This window comes from Muscardinus avellanarius (genome assembly GCF_963383645.1).
Source record: "Muscardinus avellanarius genome assembly, chromosome: 1".
Lineage (NCBI taxonomy): Eukaryota > Metazoa > Chordata > Mammalia > Rodentia > Gliridae > Muscardinus > Muscardinus avellanarius.
The window spans coordinates 62,769,844-62,788,019 of NC_137786.1; the positions used below are offsets into that span (position 1 = coordinate 62,769,844).

The 18,176-nt window shown below is 36.7% G+C and overlaps 1 protein-coding gene across 2 annotated transcripts in view; it reads right to left on the reverse strand.

Moving 5' to 3' along the window:
- Nucleotides 1-1,692: 1,692 nt before the first annotated feature.
- POC5 (POC5 centriolar protein) overlaps nucleotides 1,693-18,176 on the reverse strand; it is a gene marked incomplete at both ends in the record, with an annotated part of 29,870 nt that continues 13,386 nt past the window's right edge. For both annotated transcript variants that reach the window (XM_080703651.1, XM_080703650.1), the window contains 5 exons: nucleotides 1,693-1,836; nucleotides 5,950-6,126; nucleotides 13,136-13,395; nucleotides 14,739-14,892; nucleotides 15,565-15,744. In XM_080703651.1, coding sequence (XP_080559777.1) covers nucleotides 1,693-1,836; nucleotides 5,950-6,126; nucleotides 13,136-13,395; nucleotides 14,739-14,892; nucleotides 15,565-15,744 — 915 coding nt within the window. The remainder of the gene's footprint in view (nucleotides 1,837-5,949; nucleotides 6,127-13,135; nucleotides 13,396-14,738; nucleotides 14,893-15,564; nucleotides 15,745-18,176) is intronic.

Sequence of the window (18,176 nt, forward strand, 5' to 3'; positions counted from 1 at the left end):
GTGTTAACTGTGGGTCACAGGAGCAGGAGTGTGCTCAGCGGAGTCTGCAGGCTCTCCTGGGAACCCACAGGGAAGCTCTTGGGAGTACACGTCCACAGAAAGGGTGTGAGATGCGGCCATGTTGCTTCCTGCTCACAAAAAGCTTGCGGAAGCCCATGCTGAATAGAGCTGTTTACAAAGGTAACTGGGTCAGAACCCAGGACGAATGTTGCTTACGTATCTAATACTTGTTAAGCAACATTCTTCTACTCCAATAATTCAGAAAAGCCTTAGAGTGCCTTGTTAGAAAATACAATTGCTTGCCTATATCACATTTATTCTCTGATGTCTTGTTAACAGGTTGAGGCAGCAAGAAAAAACTATTTCCTATAATAAAGTTACAGCATAGAACTAGATCACATTCGAATTGGAAGAGGTTTCAGATGATTAAACCCATCCATTTCTGTTAAAGACGTGGAAACGGAGGCCTAGGCAGATTCTTCAGAATCCATTCATTTTTATGTATTTTGTAAACATGATGTAAAATAGGTTGGGAGGAAGATTTACTTTTACTTCACAGATGTGTATCCTGAGACTCATTTAAATTAAATGTCTGGTCCAAGATAACACAGTCAGCTAGCAATAAAACCACTGAGAAGCCAGGTCAATTCTCTTAAATCAGTTCTGCCCAGATGGCTCCTTAATATTGGTCAAACACTGAAAAATTTCTTCCCAGGCATACAAGTCTTGCTAGTTGCCCAGGGCAACCACAGGACAGTATTTGGATGTTTAGATAATACAGGTTCAATGCTGCTGTTTCAAACAAAGCATAAAAGAACAAAAGGATCATTCCAAAGGGAAATTTCTTTTTGATGTTCTTGAAACTCTATTTTTGTACTAATATTAAACATTTTTCTTCTTTTAAAATTAAAAGTTATTCATAAGTATTGCCATTTCCCTCCATTTTTAATTATTTGGCTCCTAGAAAAATGAAGATTATTACACTAAAATCAGAGAAAGCTTTGTGATAAAACATTATTATTATTTTTGCTTTTTTTTTAGGTACTGGGGATGGAACCCAGGGGCATTCTACCTCTAAGATACACCCCCAGCCCTATATTTTTATTATTTATTTTGAAACAGGGTCTCATTAAGTTGCAGAGGGCCTCACTAAGTAGCTGAGGCTGTCTGAGAACCACGATCCTCCTGTCTTAGCCTCCCAAATGCTGAGATAATAAGCTTACACCACCATGCCCGGCTTACTCTTGGTTTTAATCTTTCTATTTAAAGTATCTTGGTTCCTATTAGTTTTAATAACGTTTTTAGTAAAATTCCCTCTCAAAGTTCTATGTAAATTATGGTTCAATAACAATAAAAATGATTTAGTTTTTCAGAAATAATGTAGAGAAAACAAGGTTTATATACTTTGATGATAAAATCAGTGCCAGACTAAACATATTAAAAAATAAAGTTCCTTTTTTAATTTAAAAAATTTTACTTAATTGCTTAAATAAAAATAACATTAAAATAATTTCTATATATATAGTTACAAAGGATGGTATACCTTGAAAAAGTCTCTTGAAATTCTGAAAAGATGAACATGATGCATCCACGATGTTCTAACAATATGAAAAGTTAAAAACTCAAGATTTCCAGTCCTTGGTAAAGATTTTGCTGGAGGAATTAAAAGACCTTGATGTGGACATACTGACTTTAGTCAACCACTTTTATAGACTGAACGCTCGTGAGAGACTGGGTGTGTGTTGATCTGGTTCCAAGAGGTCTGGAAACTGAAGTTCCACTTTCAGGATGAATTGTCCGTGGGTATTTTGCAGCAGCTGCTTGAGGAATGGTTTGCTGAAAAGAAAAACATCTGCTTTAATAATCCCATAAGATTATATATGTTAGTGTCATTTGTCTCTTATAACTTGACTTGACAAACACTTAAGTATCCTGTAGATACTAGCAATGAACTGGGTGAAGTAGCCCTTCACACAAGTTGAAGTTCTTCTCCAGCTGGCCAGTGTTCAACACCCACAAACTAACATCAGAGCTGTATTTCAGAGCCATGGTGGTCATTCCTCAAAGAGGATTAAGTGGAAAAAGTTTACAGAGGCTACATATGGTAAGGAACTTTGTAGTTTGGAAGAGCCAAGCCATCCCCTCATTCCATCCAGCTTCTTCCTCTTCATCTGATTGTTAATCCTGGGGGAATGGGAATCCCTCAGTATTCAGTCTGGGTCCTGCTTCCAACCCGAGTGAAGCAAAGCTCTCCTATTTCACCTGCTTCACCTGGAGGCAGACTAAACTTCTCATGGTCACACAAGAGTAGGTCTTCCTGGAAGCCTGGAGCTCCCCAACTGTCTAAACAAGAAAGGAGTTAGGTACTGAGCACAGTGCTGAGGGGAGGATAAGCTCGCCACCTCAGAGCTCAGGGACATCTTGGACATGAGCACTGGAGCATTACAGCAGTGAGATGTATTAGGAAGTCACATTCTCAGTGATGGAATCCAGGTTTCTATTAGGGTCTTCCATTTAGAAAAGTCATCTTTAAGATTCTTCAATTAAGTTCCATTTAGTATGTATTTTCCTAAAAAATAAAACTTCTTAGAAAACAAAAGGTCATATCAGATTTTGCCTTAAAAATAAGAGAATTCCTCTTTAAAGAAATGGAAAAATAACTTCTTTTCTTAGAGTATCTTGAATGTTTCTTTGTATATAGATAAGTTGATAACCATTACAAATGGGAGATACTATTGCAGGTGGTATGAAATTTTAGTTGCCAATCACCTAATCTGACCTTATCAAATAAGTTGGGCAAGAACAACTGCGGAAATAGATTGAAGTTGCCAGTGGCATTATGCTATAAAATGTGGCAGAGAGCGAAGGAGCACTAGGAGCAGCAGTTATCTAGTAGATGGGGTTAAAGTGTCACGAATATGAGCCTTGGTTTATGAACAATACTGTTCCTCATAATTCTAGATCTTGATGCCTGGGATTAAATGAAACAGTACAGAGGATTACAATTATGTCTACCATGTACTACAAATTAAATAATAATGGAAGCAATTTATGGGTAATTCACAACCAACTACTAGAGAAATACTCCATGTATTGCATAAACAGAGGGCAGTAAGGGAGATAAATATTAGAAATATGGGTTTTAAGTTTTTTCTTCTGTAAAATTGAGTTTCTGCTGGCTGTGGTAGCCCATGCCTATAACCAGTACTTGGGAGGCTGAGACATTAGGGTCACAGGTTTGAAGCTAGCCTCAGCAACTTAGTGAGGCCGTTTCCAAATAAAAAATAAAACAAGGCTGGAACTGTAGCTCAGAGGTAGAATGCCCCTGGGCTTCATCCTCAGAACCACAAATAATAAAAAATAAAAAAAGGTTTCTACCGTTATAAAAACAAAGATTACTCCAATTAAAAATAAACATACAGCCGGGCGTGGTGGTGCACGCGTGTAATCCCCATGCTTGGGAGGCTGAGACAGGAGGATCGCAGAGGTTCAAAGCCAGCCTCAGCTATTTGGTGAGAATCTCAGCAACTTAGTGAGACCCTGTTTCCAAATAAAATATAAAATACGTCTGGAGCCGGGCATGGTGGCCCACGCTTCTAATCCCCGCGCTTGGGAGGCGGAGACAGGAGGATCGCGTAGGTTCTAAGCCAGCCCTGCGCGCTGGCTTAGGAGACCCCGTTTCCAAATAAAAATATAAAAAATAGGTCTGGGAGTGTAGCCCGGAGGTAGAAGGGCTTCCAGGAACCCCAGTTCCACCAAAAAACAAAACAACAACAACAACAAAAAACTGTCTGGGAGTATAGCCCGGAGGTAGAAAGTCCCTGGGTTCTACCCCCAGTACCACCAAAAACAAAACAAAACAAAACAACAACAAAAAACCCCAAAACATACAGTGCTTCTTTTATGGCTTATCTAAAAAATGAACAGTCTCTCCCTATCTATACATTGTCTGTTGATAAAAATAGAAATGAGATAATTTCTTATCACTTTTGGTAACTAATCTGACATATTAAAAAGTTTATAGGAGTTATCTCTATGGGCTTTCAGGGTCTAATGTATGAAATCCAAGGTGATCCTAAATGAAATCCTCTTTGTCTCCACATCTCTAAGTTTCAGCCATACTTCACCTGAGGTTCACTTTAGTCTAGCTTCTTTATTTAATCACCTCGTAACCACTTAGTTCTCAGAACAAACATTTAAAAATCATTCCACATACTTATTTGACATACTAAGTAGACAGGAATGTTATCTAATGTTGAGAAATTAGAAGAGCGCATTCTCTTTTTTAAATTTTTTTTAATTAAAAAAAGTTATTTTTGTAGTTCTAGGGATCGAACCCAGGGCCTTTTGCATGTTAGGTAAGCGTTCTATCACAGAGCTACATCTCCAGCCCAGAGGGCGTTCTCTTTTTAAACCAATCCATATTTCCCTTTAGGGATATGTACTTTTTTTTTTTTTACTTTTAATTTTTTTGGTGCTACTGGGGTTCCTGGAAGCCCTTCTACCTCCGGGCTACACTCCCAGACCTATTTTATATCTTTTTATTTGGGAACAGGGTCTCCTAAGCCAGCGCGCGGCTGACTTCGAACCTGCGCGATCCTCCCAAGCGCGGGGATTACAAGTGTGTACCACCATGCCCGGCAAGGGATATGTTCTTTTAACTTTCTTAAAAAAATTATACTTTTGAGCCGGGTGTGGTGGCCAGCAGCACGCGCTGGCTTAGGAGACCCTGTTTCCAAATAAAAATATAAAATAGGTCTGGGAGTGTATCCCGGAGGTTGAAGGGCTTCCAGGAACCCCAGTACCACTGCCAAAAAAAAAAAAAAAAAAATTATGAGAAATAAAATAGATATCCTATGTTACTTTAATAACTTTTTTTTTTTTTTGGTGGTGGTACTGGGGTTCCTGGAAGCCCTTCTACCTCCGGGCTACACTCCCAGACATATTTTTTTTTTTTATTTGGAAACAGGGTCTCCTAAGCCAGCGCGCGCGCGGCTGGCTTCGAACCTGCGCGATCCTCCTGTCTCTGCCTCCCAAGTGCGGGGATTACAAGCGTGCGCCACCACGTCCGGTTCTAATAACTTTTACTAAGTTAATTTTGCTTATGGTTTTATTATAGTTTATCAAGTATCTTTATAGATTTCATTTAATTTTCACATTATCTCATTCAATCCTGACAATAACCCTAAGAGAACTAAGTACTCTGTGTGTGTGTGTGTGTGTGTGTGTGTGTGTGTGTGTGTGTGTGTGTACTGGGGATTGAATTTTGGGGCATTCTACCTCCGAGGTACACTCCCAGTCCTATTTTTTATTTTTACTTTGAAACCTGGTCTCACTAAGTTGAGGAAGCTGGCTGGGAACCTGTCTCAGTCTCCCAAGTACTAGGATTACAAGTGTGTGTTACCACACCTGGCCTAAGTACTCTTACCAATCCCATTCTATAGAAGAGAAAATGTAGGCTCAAATATTTTAATTTGTATATGTCACAAAGACAATAAGTAGCAAAGCTGAGATACTACTTCAGATATTTTTGCTTATTACTGCTTCAAACTGCATGCACCTTTCTTTATATCACACAAATTCACTGCAATCTGATTTTTAAAATACTAGAAATTTGGTGACAAATGCACAGAGAAAAGGGGAAGAAGACCTTAAAGGAAAGAAGCAAAAGTTCAAAAGTCCAAAAGTAGGGAAGTTTTCTTGTAATCCATATCCGCTACATGAATAGCTGGTTCATGAGTAAACAGTTTTTGCCTTAAATCATCATATATTTTACCATTTTGGTCATCAAACACTGGATTACTTTTTGGATTTCATAATTTTTACAATGTTCCCCAAATAAATTTCTTAGCAGAGAAAAGATGTATTTGGTTAAGTATTAGTATATCCAGACTGCAACAAAAAAGAAAAAAGATTTTTTTGAAAATATGCCGTCAAATGTGGACTTACCACTGTGACTGGATGGTGTTTTTCCACAACAACTGAGCTCATGGGAGGAGAAACTCCCATGATAGCTAAACTGCTATTCATTCTATTTTTTGAAGCAAAATCACATCTCCCAGTGATCCGGGCTGTAATTGTTCTTCCAGCTTTCTGATGTGCTGAAGTTACAACTCTCGGCACATACTAAAAGACAAATAAACAAATTAAAGCCAAAGAAATATCCAGTTGGTGGGAAATGTATGAAAAAATCTAAAATTACTTAATTGTCTATGCAACCAATTTTAATGTGGAAAAAAGAGAATTCAAGGCAAAATGCAAAGGAAAAAACAAATAGTCCCAAACATCCTTGTAACTTTGGTATGTCCATGATCTTATAAAATTTTAGGGACTTATTTTGAAATAATGGGTTCACAGGAAGTTGAAATGAATGTACTAAAAAGTCCCATGCACTCCAACTTCCTGCGGTGATTACACCTTACACAATGGAATACAACACTGAAACCCAGAAGCTGATGCGGATATAATGCTTATATATAGATATGTAATATTTTATCACATGTGTAGATTCTGGTAACTATCATTGCAATCAAGAACAGACTATTCCATCACCACACAGATGGCCCTCAATGCCACCATTCATCATCTCATCCATGTGCCTCCCTCCCCTCAACCGACCTTCACCCCTGCTAACCAGTTTTAAGAATTCTTGGATCCTTATGCAGAGTCAATATTCTCATTACACATATGCTTTTTTATTCCATTTTCCTTTTACTTTATTAACATTTTTTATTAAGAAGTAACAGAGACCTGCTATAATTTTAATGAGATGCTTTTATAATGACAAACTACTTTGTCTTAGTTCTTTTCCTATTATATACAGCATATTCTGTAAAAAAAACTTTTGAGTTATTTTGCAGAGTAAAATGAAAAGAAAGTGCGATGGTCACATAAAAAATTACTCTTGGCTTTTATAGCTTTTGTTGTTTACTGATAGCTGATACCCAAGATTGTATCTATACCAGGAGTAATGCATAACTACTCATTTTTTCTGTTGTGAACTAATTACAGCTTCTTAAGTCTCAGGAAAAACCTATTATTTGATTTAACTTGTAATTCTTTGCTAAAGTTTTAAATTTATATCCCAGCCGGGTGTGGTGGCTCATGGTTGTAATCCCAGCTTTCGGGAGGCTGAGACAGGAGAATCGCGGTTTGCGGACAGCCTCAGCTACTTAGTGAGGGCCTCTGCAACTCAGACCCTGTTTCAAAATAAGGAATAAAAAATTGGGCTGGAGGTGCAGCTCGGAGGTCAAATGCCTCTGGGTCCCATCCCCAGACCCGCAAAAAAACAAAAACAAAAACAAAAACAAAAACATCCCATCTTGTCAATCATCCATTTTTTAAAAACTATTTGCCAGGAACTGAAAGGGTATTTGCTATTAAAATTTTTAAATATTGGATGAATACTGAGCCTATCTAATAGTTACAGATACTTATAATGTAAACATCTCCCCTATTTTTTGTTTTATTTTTAATACACATACATTTTAAAATTATAAGTACTGCCATCAATTTATTTTCTTATTTCCATAATTGAATCAAAATAACCTGCTCTGTATAGCTGAGGTAATTATATACATCTGATATTTAGCTATTTTGGTTGACTTACTAAAATGTCTGAAATTTCAGAGTGAAGTATTAATCTAAATTTATTTTTCTCTAAGTGGTTTTTCTTTTTTTTTTTTTTTCCTTTGGTGGCACTGGGGTTCCTGGAAGTCCTTCTACCTCCGGGCTACACTCCCAGACCTATTTTTTATTTTTGGAAACAGGGTCTCTTAAGCCAGTGAGGCTGGCTTCGAACCTGCGCGATCCTCCTGTCTCCGCCTCCCAAGCGCGGGGATTACAAGCGTGCGCCACCACGCCCGGCCTCTGAGTGGTTTTTCTAAAACCGTTTATTAATTATTGATATTTTGGGTGGGATGCAGAGGGACAGAAACCAAGTACTGTGTGCATGTATACATATATCACTTTGAATATCATTATGTTGTGTAATTATAATGTACCAATAAAAGCATACAAAATTGATATTTCCCCCCCTTTTATAATCCATGTGTGGTTTGCTACAAATCTGCATCAGATGCAGATGGCCAGTTTTGTATTTAAATAAGAAGAGAGTGAGCTCCAAGAGAGATGGTTTGGGTAAAATTAAAATGACAGATGACTGATGTTTTGAGACCACCTTAAGAAGGAAAACAGCATTCAATGGGGTTTTACAATTCCTTGAAGAATCTGGAAAGAATTCCTCATCGGTGCATAGAAAGTAAATACAGAAATGAAGAAATTAATTCTAAGAACAAAAAACTTGAACTAGAAATACAGTTCTAGTATATAATCATGGCTTGGCTATGCTTACACAGTCATCACAAATAATGATTTAATCTAAAGTTAGACCATCTAAATATTTGTATATAGGGAGGATGGAAGGGTGGAAAGAGAAGAGAGGAAATAAAGTGACACCCAGAAGGCCATATCCTTCCATCTATAATAGGAAGTTAACAAGTAATGTTTGAAATAAATAAATATAGCAATCATAATATGAACATATTATTTAGGAAAAAGGATAAATAAAAGAAACACCTAGCAGTTTAGGGAGAGGGATTTATATGATGGTTTCTCACTATAATTCTTGTAAAAATTATTTGTCTTTTTAAACTATGAATTTTTATAGCCCTAGGAATTTAAGAAACCAAATCTCAATTTTAAAATATCTGCAAATATGTTTTTACGGACTAAATTCATGCTTTTGACTTTAGGGATACTTTTTAATTCTATTTTTTATTGTAAAAGTAAAGTACAAGAAGATTAAAAAAAAAAACAATGACGATTCTTTTTTTTTTTGGGGGGGGGAGGTAATGGGGATTGACCTAGGGCTTTAGATGCTAAGCACAAGTTCTACCACTACAACCGCAGCCCCTAACCAAGATTCTTAAAAAACATTTTAAAATATAAAATTAATGGCCGACAAGAAAATTATTTGCCAAAAAATAAAAACTGAGCTTGTAATCAATTCCTGCTCGTCCTCCCTCGAGAAGGTTAACTACTTCACAGCAGTTTTTCTCACCTGGAGGTTAAGGGACCCCATAAAACCAGAGATGTTCCGACTCATAAGTACTGCAGTATTTGGAAAAAGAACCACAGGTGATACACTGCTTTAGAATGTCTTCAGTAAGAAGAAAATATATATTCCATTAAAAGAAAATTTTAACGAAATCTTATTATTCATTTGAATTAAACTGAAGTTGTCATACATGACTCACATGTCTACCAAGAGTCAGTTGCTTATGGCAAATGGTTTTTCATTTGTACTCATTACTACTACTTATCGAATATAACCAAAATTGTATAAAGCTGATGAAAAAGTTTAAAAAGTGCATATGGACATTTTAGAAAGGATATATAAAGATGAATTATAAGAAAAATTTCTGATAGATTAGATGGAGGAAAAAACACCTAGAAGGATTCTATAATCAGATAGCTTTGAAAGTTTTTAGTTCATGTTGTACTTTAGAGTAACGGATGTTGAAAATATAGAAAATACATCCAGTGGGAATTATATTAACAAGAAGACTTAATTACAATCAGTACTCATAACCAATCTGACTGCACATTAAAAACAATACAGATTTATGTTTCAGAATAAAATAACAGGTAAAGCTATGTATATATCATTTAAAAATCATTCTTGCTATAGCTGACATTTTTAGTAAATAATCACTTGTGTGTTCCAATCATAGAGATCATTAAATGTCATTGGCTGACTTTTAAAAACCAGTATTTGTATCTTAATAACCCAAGAAGGAGAAAATACAGATTATTGGGGAGAAGTACAGAGCTCTCAGATCAGTCTCAGCAATTTAATGAGGCTCTCAGAAACTTAGTGAAACTCTCAAAACTAAAAATAAAATAGGACTGTGGGTGTAGCTAAGAGGTAGAATGCCTTTGGGTTTAATCCCCAGGACTACAAAAAACGGAACAAAACAAAACAGTTATTAATTCTGTCTACAGGCAAGTTACTCTCTCAGCCTCATTTTCCTCATTTGTAAAATGGAGGAAGTAGTACCCATTGCCAGATAATTCCTTATCACTTTCCATTCTGATGAAGAGGAAAGTCAGAAAAGAAACCTTACTGCCGGGCGTGGTGGCGCACGCTTGTAATCCCAGCATTCGAGAGGCTGAGACCAGAGGATTGTGGTTCGCGGATAGCCTCAGCTTAGTGAGGCCCTCTGCAACTCAGTGGGACCCAGTTTCAAAATAAAGAATAAAAAAAATAGGGCAGGAGGTGTAGCTCAAAAAAAAAAAAAAAAAAAAAAAAGGAAAAGAAAAAAAAGAAAAAGAAACCTTACTAAGTAGCTTTGCCAAATAGCTTCAAAATTCAAAAATTCAACTAAAAACATTTCCTTAACTCTCCCAGTGGCAGTTAGAAAGAGGATACTGCCATCTATTGTTCAGCCTTGCAAACTGCCTAGCCTATTTTTTTTTTTTTTTAATACTGGGGATGGAACCCAGGGCCATTCTCCCTCTGAGCTACACCCCACACCTATTTTTTCTTCTTTATTTGGAAACAGGGTCTCACTGAGTTCATAGGGCCTAAGTAGCTGAGGCTGGCCCCAAGCCGCAACCCTCTTGTCTCAGCCTCCCAAATGCTGGGATTATAAGTGAGCGCCACCACACCCGGCTAACCTATTTTTTTTGAAAAAAAAAAAAAAATGGTTTCTATCATGAAAATTCTGATATTATTTTACTAGAATGGTAAAATTCCTTACTCAAGTTGTTCTCTAATTCTCTGCACATAACCTTTCAGCCCCGGGAAAATGTTTTGAATGTTCACAGAAAGCCTCTGTGATTAAAAAGAAGAGAAAGACAAGAAGACAAGCAGGCCTGGGTCACGAATCTCTTCCTTTCCTATTCCCAACCTTACATTAACAAATTTTGTCCTGCCTTTCTTATTATGGTTCCTTTAGAAATAATAAGCTATATCTGAGGTGAGCCTGTGTATTTTAACTATATAAGGAAAGAAGAAAACTAGCAGTAAACTTACAGAAAGATTTACTTGGGTTCTCCTTTCTCTTTGGCCCTAAAGGCTGTACTTGTGTGAATGAAATTAAATGTGTATCTGTTTTTGAGGGGGTGGAGAATGTATTTTTATGGGGGAACAGATGAAGAAGGGCTGTTTATACAATACTATATTTTCCAGGTTTCAATGACCTTAAAATTACCTAAGGTCAAATTATCTTAAAAAGTTAGCAACAGAAAGCATGGTGAGTACTCATTTTCCCCATTCCTATTCAGATTTATTTGTTTGTTATTTTATTTATATGTGGTACTGGGGGTTGAACCCAGGGGCATTTTACCTCTGAGCTATACTCCCCAGCCCTATTTTCTTTTTATTTTTTTGAAACAGGATCTCACTAGGTTAATAAAAATCTCACTACTTGCTGAGTCTGTACTTCACCTGATTCTCCCGTGTCAGCCTCTCAAGTACTGGGATGACAGACATGTGCTACCACGCCCAGCCTCAGGGTTATATGTGATACAGATAGACTGGAGTAATCATAGTTAAGAAGGGATTCTGAAAACTTCAGCTCTATGTGTGTTATCCGCATATGTGACATAAATGACAAACCAAAAATTTCAATAAGCATTCACTGATTTCATCTCACAGGACACACTTCAAAATGTGTAATCATGAAAAATAAACACAGCTGAACATACGCTAGGGTTGAATTGTAGTGTCTTATTTCTAAGTCAAACCCCCCTACGCATTCAAATTTCTCTTAACAGCTATGTGAGTCAGGAGCAAACATAATAAATAGCATATCTCAACACATTCCTCCCCCCAAAGTTAGTCAGTAGCTCTTAGAAGGTGAAAATCCAAGCCAGCTACTAAACTAAAGGTGACCAATGTTTGGTGGCTTCCCTTCGCAACAGAGCTAGCTAAGGAAATGGCGCCCTCTGGTGGCTGGGGTCAGGGAGGGCTTCAAGATGTAAAATCTATTTTGCCATCATCTTTTCTCTTCCATTAGGAGTTAGGAGAATCTTTTGTGCCAGAGCAGGGAAGAAGGCTGGCCACAGTGCTGTTTTGAAAATGCTCTAAAGAGATGAGTATGACAATCTTGACTTTGCCTGTGACTGCTTTGTCAATAGCTTAAGAAAAGCTCAATGACTCTAGGAAAAACTTCAAATTACAAAGTTACAACCTAATCAAGATGAAGTCACTAAAAAGTTGTGTTAGTTGATATATCTGCATCTGGGAAAATGGAGATCTCTTAGTTGAATACATACATACATACATACATACATACATATATATATATGTTACCCTGAAAATATATATTTTTATATTTATTATATTTATTTTCAGTGAACACACACACACACACACACACACACACACACACACACACACACATATATATATATATATATATACACACATAAACACACACACACATATGTATCCTTGGATATATCTATTAGTTTGTTTTAAATTGATAGAAAGTCATCAACTCTTACTCAAATCTATTTTTTCTGGATAGCTTTTTTTTTTGTGATACTGGAATTTGAAAAAGGGGCATTTTACCTCTGAGCTATACTCATAACCCTATTTTTTATTTTGAAACAGGGTCTCATTAAGTTGCAACGGACCTCACTAAGTAGCTGAGGTTACCTATAAACCTGAGATCCTCCAAGCTCTAAGTACTGGGATTATAAGTATGGGCCACCATGCCTGGCTCTGAATGGCTTTAAAAATGCAAAAGAAAAAGTTCCCTACTTTTTTTTTTTAAATTATCACTACTCTGACAGCAATCAGGGCTATTATTTTTTCATTACAAATTAATATTTTAGCTCTTTGGGATACTGAATATTTTCTGTGGGTTGAACCAAATACCACAGATATTTTCCTCCATAGGAAAATATTCTGAGTTCAAAATGTCTAACTTATAGGGTTGGGAATATAGATCAGCGGTAGAGTGCTTGCCTAGCATTCATGAGGCCCTGGGTATAAGCCCTAGCACCACACATCCAAACTAAACCGAACTATAATACAGTAACACAAACATGATAACAAGTTAGCCAGTTTGCAAACACGGTTTGAAGCCTTTCGCAATGCAGCATCTGCATAATCTATACTAACCATCTCTTCTGGTGCAGCAGTGGCTCCAGATCCCGCACTGAGAACAGAAACCGGCACGTGAGAAGATGCAGAGGTCGCCCCAGCAGAGGTCATAGAGGCAGCGGAGGGGACTGCGGTGGCGCTGGCCGTTCCAACAGGCAGAAGTTGCGATGGAGCCGCCGCAGGCATCGGAGGGGCTGAAGGATCAGAGTGGGCGGAATATTCTTTTCCTTGAACGCCAGGGCCATAATCTTCCTTTTTATTATTAGTGAAATCGATCCCTATAAATCACAAGTTTGTTGATTAAAATTCTTCCAAGGTTACTATCCTCCCCACACAGTGAACACATAATGGCTAAAATTTGATCCTAACAAAAATGTAGGTATTTGTCATTTACTGCAGTCTCCTGTTCAGTCAACAGTTGGTCAGGATTAGCTGGTTAGTGTCAGCATTAAGCACTAAGGAATTCAGACTACCTCCTTCAACACGTGAAAGCGAATGAGTGGCTATGCAACAGGTATCTGCCGCCACAACTATCACAATAATGTATGTGGTCACATGGAGCCCAAGGATTTCTGCCCTTCTACATTTCATATAACTATCCTTACAAGTTGCCACATATTGAGATCTTTAAAACTATTTTCTGATATCATATCCCCTTATTTCATCTATTGCTCTTATCCTAACAAATACAATTATTTTTGTCTTTGATTTTCAGCAAATAAGAAATCAATAAGAAAACCTTCATTTTTGACACCATAAAACAAATGAGTTCTTTTAAAAAATTTTAATTCTTTTTTTGTGTGTAGGTCTAGGGATCCCAGGAGCATTTGACCTCCGAGCTATACCCCCTGCCCTATATTTTTATTCTTATTTTGAAACTTCTTAAAGAACTAAAGGCAGCGCTGGTCACTTAATCTTGTTTCTCATGTTCAGCCAGGAAAAAAAAGAACTTCAGTGAAGGTCTTATAGAACAGTTAAGGCAACTGTAATGACATTTTTTGGAATCATAGTATAAAATAATAAAACATAATTTTAAAAATCAGAAAACCATGACTAGGTATCAAATATTTTTTCAACAAAATAGTTCAAGAAATTTAGCTACTTAAGAAAAAACAAAAATAGAAATTTCACACTTAGAGGCATTAAAATATTAAAAGAACCACAAAATAATGTTGTACATTAAAAGTGTTATCATTACTATTACAGTATTGGGGATTGAACCCAGAGCCAGTCCTATTTTACTTTTTATTTTGAAATAGGATCTCATTAAATTGCTGAGGGTCTAAGTTTCTCAGGCTTGAACCTACTATCATCCTGTCTCAGCCTCCCAAGAACTGAGATTAGAGGTATGCACCACTATGTCCAGTTAAAAGTATTATTTTAACATTTAGCTTAAATACTTAAGAACTGAAAGCTTATTCAATCTTATTTATGGTACCATAACTAAACATGACTGAGCTAATTTTCATGTTATATTTAAAGCTGATATGATATCATGAAACCAGAAATAACCAGCACCTACATGAGACATGCATTGTAGAATATTTAGTACTGTAAACCAGACCAATCATTGAATTATATCAACTTTTTTGAAAATAGGCAGTCGTCAACAGAATACTACCTGCATCACTTCTGTTGTGAAATATAGTCATAGCTTCGAGATTTAATGCACACACTCCTCTCATGAAAGCTTTCTTCATGGAATCTTCAAACCGCTCTTTTTCTTGTTGCATTCTTTGAATTTCAGCTTTTGCATTTTCCAAAGCTCCAGATAACTAAAATAAGGAAAATTTAAAGACTGTCAATGTATTTTCACTATACAAACTTATATGTCATTTCTTACCACGAAACTTTTATGCAGGATATTAAACAAAATGCATTTACATGAGCCACAGACAGCTACTATCCCTTTGGGGAAAACTAACTAAATGTCTACACTTTAGCAGAACTTTTAAAAAGTAAATGTTATATACAGAATTTAAGGTGCCAAGTGAATTTAAGTACATTCCACTTTCCCCTAGACCAAACTTAAAGAGAATGCACTTTTTGCATGCTACTTTTGAATTGCAGAAAATCTGCATTTTGATATTAGTTTTAGTATTAGGAATTTATTGTCATAATGGTGAATTTTTTTCCTTTTAATAGCTGATTTCAAGAGGCCTACCATATTCTTCAGAATGGTTACTTCATTTTGGGTCCCAAATATTTTTTTCCATGGAAACAAAATTAATTTTATTATTAAAAGTAAAAAAATTTATATTTTATGCATTTGCTTTATATCAACCCTCTAAGAACACAGTTTATTTAAATTAAGAGGATTAAACACGTTTGAGATTTTTATTCTTGGCTACCTAAAGACTGAAAAAAGAAGCCTAACTATAAATTAATAGTGAGTCTACTCATCATCTCTACTGCATTAAAAGAAAGTGAAAATTAAAAAGGTTTACCATTGCAATTTTGGCTTCATAATCATTGGAAATCTGGATGCACACTTCTTCAGCTCTTGCTTGACAAGCTCGTTCTACCACCTCTTTCCATTGCCTTTGTATTAAGGAACGCCAGCCCTGCCAAACTTTCTTCAATAACATTCTCTGAAAGTACTGGTCAGCTAGTTTACATTCATAAGCCTAAATGAAAGTAATGTATAGCCTCAAAAACACAGTGGACTGGTAAATGTACTGGTAGTAATAACGATAAATATAACACCATGGTAAGTGCATACACATTGTTGTTTAATCTCATGCAATCATACAATTCTTGACTTGTACATAGAAGAACAGGCTTGGAGAGGTTAAGTGAACCTGCCAGGGTCACATGAGTAGAAAGGGAAAAGCCAGACTCACTGGACTTCAGAGCCTAAGCTCTTATCCATTACAGCATGGCTTCACACAGCTAACCGGCTTAGGGGAAAAATACAAATCCAAAGGAAAGAAAACAAGAAACTTTCCATCCTAGATATGAATCTGCATACCTTTCAACTGAAAGCAGAGTGAGAAGAGGAGCAGAGTGGCTGGGGCAAAGAGGGCGCTGGTGTGGCTTCCTAAGACTGCCTCCCCGTCAACGTCCTGCCACCATCACAGACAAGAGTATTTGACCTACACACCAGACAGTATTTGCCACCAGACACAGGCCAGACTGATCCAAATAGGACAATGCACTATTTTTCTTTTATCTTTTATTTTTCTATTATTCTTTTCTTTTATCAATTTTTGATAAAATTGAAGTAGGTCCAATTCTTAATTTTCTTAAGTTTAAAAAGCTATCCAAAGAGTGATGACATCTCAACTATTCCAGCCACCATTTAAAAATAAATATTTATCCTTATTATGTGTCACTTGACAAATACTTTTCAAAATATGGTATATTTATTTTAAGTAGTTTCAATATGATTATTGCGGATTTAATACAGTGAGATTGATAAACAAATTAAAACACTGAGTTTTTTTTTGTTTTGTTTGTTTTTGGTACTGGGTTGAACCCTGGGGAATTCTACCTCCAAGCTGCACCCCCAGGCCTATTATATTTCTTATTTTGAAACAGGATCTCCCTAAGTTGAGAAGGGCCTAAGTTGCTAAGGTTGTCTGCAAACCTGAGATTCCTCCTGTCTCAGCCTCCAAGGTACTGGACTAGGATTGCAAGCATGTGTCACCGCGCCCCAGTCTAAGTTTTCTTAGAGGAGAAATTCTATCCCATGATGATAATAATTTTTTTCTTAAATACTAATATCTTGGAAATAAAATGTAGAGACTACTCCAGAAATCACATAAACACACACACAAAAATATATCCCCTATACTATTTTCTTGTGTAATATATGTACACTCACATACTTTTCTACTTTTGATATAATAATTTATTATTCCCTCACTTCTCTATTTTCACACACTGATCCAGTCCCTATTTAATTAAAATAAAGACTGATGTTGTGATGCAGCCTGTAATCCCAGTACTTTGGAGGCTAAGACAAGTTTGAGGTGTAGAGGTTTGAGGACAGTCTCAGCACCTCCCTGAGATTCTGTTTCAAAAAAATAAAAAGTTAAAAGGGCTGGGAGAGAGGCCGGGCGTGGTGGCACACGCTTGTAATCCCTGCGCTTGAAAGGGGGAGACAGGAGGATCATGCTGGTTCGGAGTGAGCCTCGCTGGCTTAAGAGACCCTGTTTCCAAATAAAAAATATAAAATAGGTCTGGGAGTGTAGCCCGGAGATAGAAGGGCTTCCAGGAACCCCAGTACCGCCAAAAAAAAAAAAAAAAAAAAAAAAAAAAAAAGAAAAAGGGTTGGGAGTGTAAAGTAGAATGTCCCTCAGTTCAATCCCCAGTACAACACACACACACACACACACACACACACACACACACACACACACACGTACGTATTTATGTTCAGGTTTCAATTATATATCATGATAATGTTTAATTATTCATTGGTATTGAGGATTAAGTCCAGGGGCATTATACCCTACCAACCTCTTTTATTTTTTAAAATTTGAAACAGGGTCTTGCTACGTTGCCGAGGGTCTCCCTAAGTTGCTGAGGCTGGCTCGGAACCTACAATCCTCCTGTCTTAGACTCCCAAGTACTGGGACTACAGGCATGTACCACCAGGCCTGGCTCAGGATAATTTCTAAATAGCTATCTCGGTATGGCTTTCTTTGATTCTGACACTGAGGCAAGTCTAAAAAACCAAACATTTGTACTATTTTATAATGCATAAACATGGTAATATCTTTTTATGAAGAGGATGAATTCAAGAATTTTATTTTTATTTTGAGATGGAGTCTTGCTATATTGTCTAGAGTAGTAACTAAATTCCTGGGTTCAGGCTATTCTCTTGTCTCAGCCTTCTGAGTAGCTGGGATTATAGGCATATGCCACTGTACTAGCCTAGGTATTTTAGAAGCAGAAACAATATAGGAAGCATATGATATGTTTACGATTATAAATTCTTTTTCCACATCTGAGGTAAAATCTATTAAAAGAGATACAATCCTTATTAATTACTATGGAGTAGGAAATGACACACTTATATATTATAAATCTATAAATCTGAGAGATATTTTTC